Below are 3,020 nucleotides of genomic sequence, written 5' to 3' on the forward strand. Positions count from 1 at the left end.
ATATATATATATATATAATCTTTATACTAATTTGATGAAGTGCATGTTACTGACCAGTGATGATTCATGTCTCTGCAGGAGACAAATGAGAGCAAACATCGAGTTATTAAGGAACTGCAACATACATACTTAAACTGAATGATTCAACAATTCAACTGATGGAAGTGAAGTGAGCAAATCAAGTCTTCTGACTGCTTTGCTTAAACAGCTTTGTCATTATAATCATGTTTTTGCTTTGATCAAAAGAAAAGCTATAAAACACCTGCTGTTTCTCTGCCTTCCAGCTGGTCTTGGACCCGATCACAACGGTTAGTGAGTGTGATATTGATTCACTTGTAACTTATTAACCAATGCCACTCTCGACAAAACCGATCAGCAATTCAGTCACTATTTGCCTTCTGCGACACAAGCAGATATTATTAAAAGTCTGTATTACTGACAATATATTACTGCTAGAACAAAAAAAGTAATCAATTTTCCTTATCCAGGTAAGACAGTTTGTTTTCTCTTCAGAAAAGTCATAAGAGGTCATGCATTACTATTATTCTATCTTTTTTTTCCTGTCATACTTACATCAGTGTCTCCTGAGAAGGGTGAAAGTGTGAGAAGGTAAAACTTCAGTTTTCAGGTGACCAGAGAAACGTTAAGCAACATACAGTGTTTTTTTACTCTATGAAGTCATGATCATGAAAAATCAAGACAGAAAAAATAATGCAGGACCTCTCAGGGCTTTGTTACTTCTTGCTACATTACCGGTAATTGTAGTGTTTTTCATTAGAGTAAGTTTTAAATAAATTTTGACAAAAGTTTGTGGAAAAGTGAATACTATGGTTTCTGGATTACTCACTGTAACTGATAAAATAGCAAGCATGTGTTTTGGCCTCAAACTCATTCATGTTAACAAGGCATCAAAACATCCAGTTCGATTCATAAAAATCTCATTTAGTTTTTTAATACCTTGTTAATGAGTTGTTGAATATTATTAAGGAGCGAATTAAACTCAGCTTCTCCTAAAGATGGATCACCATCACAGAAACTCCAGTGACGACAACAAAGCTTCAGATCAGATTATTAAAAAACTTCCTTCATTCAACGGTGAGCCAGTAAATTACATTATAAATTTTTCAGCCTCATCAATGTTGTGTTCACTGAAAACAACAAGTGACTCTCAGAAATCATAGTTTGGTGTCAAATATAATATAATAATTGACTGAAATATTTTAAAATGCAGGTGATGGGAATCAACCAGAGGAGATTGTTCAATGGTAAGCATTCCTTGCTGAAAGATTTTACGGTCAGCTCATTGATGTTATTGCAAACACAACAAGTTTTTAAGTTGCAGCATTACAAATAATTAGTTTAATACTCATACAATGTACTTAAACAGAACATGTTCCCTAGTGAGGCCATAAAGTGCACAAAACAAATTTCAAATGCTCTGTAATCCTGAAAAAAAAAAAAAGTTTGATATTGCAGGAAAACCAAAACTTTTTATGAACTGAAAAGAAGCATTGAGGAACTGAACTCAGAATTCGAGAGAAATGATCAAACTCTCACTAATCTAATAAAGGAACTGAATGCCATCACTGATGAACTTGGATCTGTGCACAAGAACACTACGATGGGCAGTTTAGCAGGAACAGTAATGGGAGCAGCTGGAGGAATCACAACACTAGCAGGTCTGGCTTTATCGCCGTTCACATCTGGTGCTTCTTTGGCTCTTACTGCTGTTGGTGTTGCTGCTGGAGTAGCTGGAGGAGTGACAGGTGCAACATTCAGCATCACTAACATGATCAAGCAGAAAAACCTACGACAGACAATTGAGAAGATCATCAATGATTTCCAGAACACAATCAACCCAATGATTCAGCTTCTGAGTGCAATATCTAACAGCACAGAAGCGATCGAACAGCTGGAGAAGCAGATGTTCAAGCAGCAGGAAGGTGCAGAAGCAGTGAGAGGTGCTGCTCATTTATTAAAGATCGCATATGTAGCTGAAGTGGCTCAGATCGGGAAAGCGTGTGCAGAGGCTGCTAAAGCTTTCCATGCGGCTGCAAAAACGGTTCATATGGCAGTGGCGATCACTGGCGCGCTCTCGGCTCTGTTTCTTGCTCTTGATGTTGTTGGCATTGTTCAAGATTTCACAGAGATCTCTGAAATGAAACAACCAGCAGACGAGAGAAAAGCGGAGGACATCAAATCAGAAACTCTGAAATGTATTCATCAGATGAGAGAAACAGCTGCTCAGTTTCAGAAGACCCTGAATGAATTTAAAGATGCAAAAGACGGTATTAACAAAATGTTCAACAAACAGTTGCAAAATGACATTTCTTCTCAGGTTAGTTAAAGGCACAGCAGCTGAAATCGTCTTTTTTTTTTACCGTTGTTTGTTAAAGCGGTCATCGGATGCAAAATTCACTTTGCGTGTTGTTTGAAAATACAAATGCATGTTGGAAGTGTGTGTACACATCCACCCTATAATTAAAAAAATCCACCCAGTAGTTTTTTTTTTTTAATCCCTATTTTAAAATCCCCTTTCTCAAATCAGGCTGTTCTGAGGTTCCTGTCAGAATGACGTAGTTCTGCACAAGCCGCTCCCACGATAGTTGATTGACAAGGCCGTCTTACCTTAAGCCCCGCCCTGAGTGAGCTGTCATCAGTCCGCCACTGTGTCGACTCCGGTGCAGGGGAAGACAAGATGTCTCCAATTAAACGATTGAGGTGTTTCGTTGTTGGATGTAATAATGAACATAGCAGTCGTCATTTACTCCCGACATCTGAGCCGCTTAAGACGCAGAGGATTAACGTTACTTTCGTTTTTGAAAGGAATGCGCCGATCCTGATCTGCCTAAATGCATCTATGTTCGCGCAAATCATTTGTGATCCAGCTTCATCAACAGAAGAAGTGAGTATAAGGGTTTTTTTGTGAATCTTTTCAAATTGCCTTTCCTTATAATGTGCCAGTTAGCCAGTTCCGCGGCTGAAGTTTACAGTCTGCTCGTCACCCCACGGAAGAGAGG

The 3,020-nt window shown here is 38.5% G+C and overlaps 1 protein-coding gene across 2 annotated transcripts; it reads left to right on the top strand.

The window, feature by feature from the left end:
* The first annotated feature begins 429 nt into the window (after positions 1-429).
* LOC107574633 (apolipoprotein L3-like) lies at positions 430-2,408 on the top strand. Of its 2 annotated transcripts, none has more exons than XM_016261071.1 (4): positions 430-488; positions 1,017-1,095; positions 1,232-1,265; positions 1,477-2,408. In XM_016261071.1, exons 2-4 carry the CDS (start codon positions 1,017-1,019, stop codon positions 2,345-2,347), a joined length of 984 nt encoding a protein of 327 aa, XP_016116557.1. In that variant the 5' UTR covers positions 430-488; the 3' UTR covers positions 2,348-2,408. The 2 variants fall into 2 exon arrangements, with proteins under 2 accessions (XP_016116557.1, XP_016116556.1); XM_016261070.1 differs by having other exon boundaries at positions 454-488; positions 988-1,095.
* Positions 2,409-3,020: the final 612 nt, after the last annotated feature.

The sequence above is a fragment of the Sinocyclocheilus grahami genome, unplaced genomic scaffold (genome assembly GCF_001515645.1).
Source record: "Sinocyclocheilus grahami isolate Dianchi unplaced genomic scaffold, SAMN03320097.WGS_v1.1 scaffold2293.1, whole genome shotgun sequence".
Taxonomy (NCBI): Eukaryota; Metazoa; Chordata; class Actinopteri; order Cypriniformes; family Cyprinidae; genus Sinocyclocheilus; species Sinocyclocheilus grahami.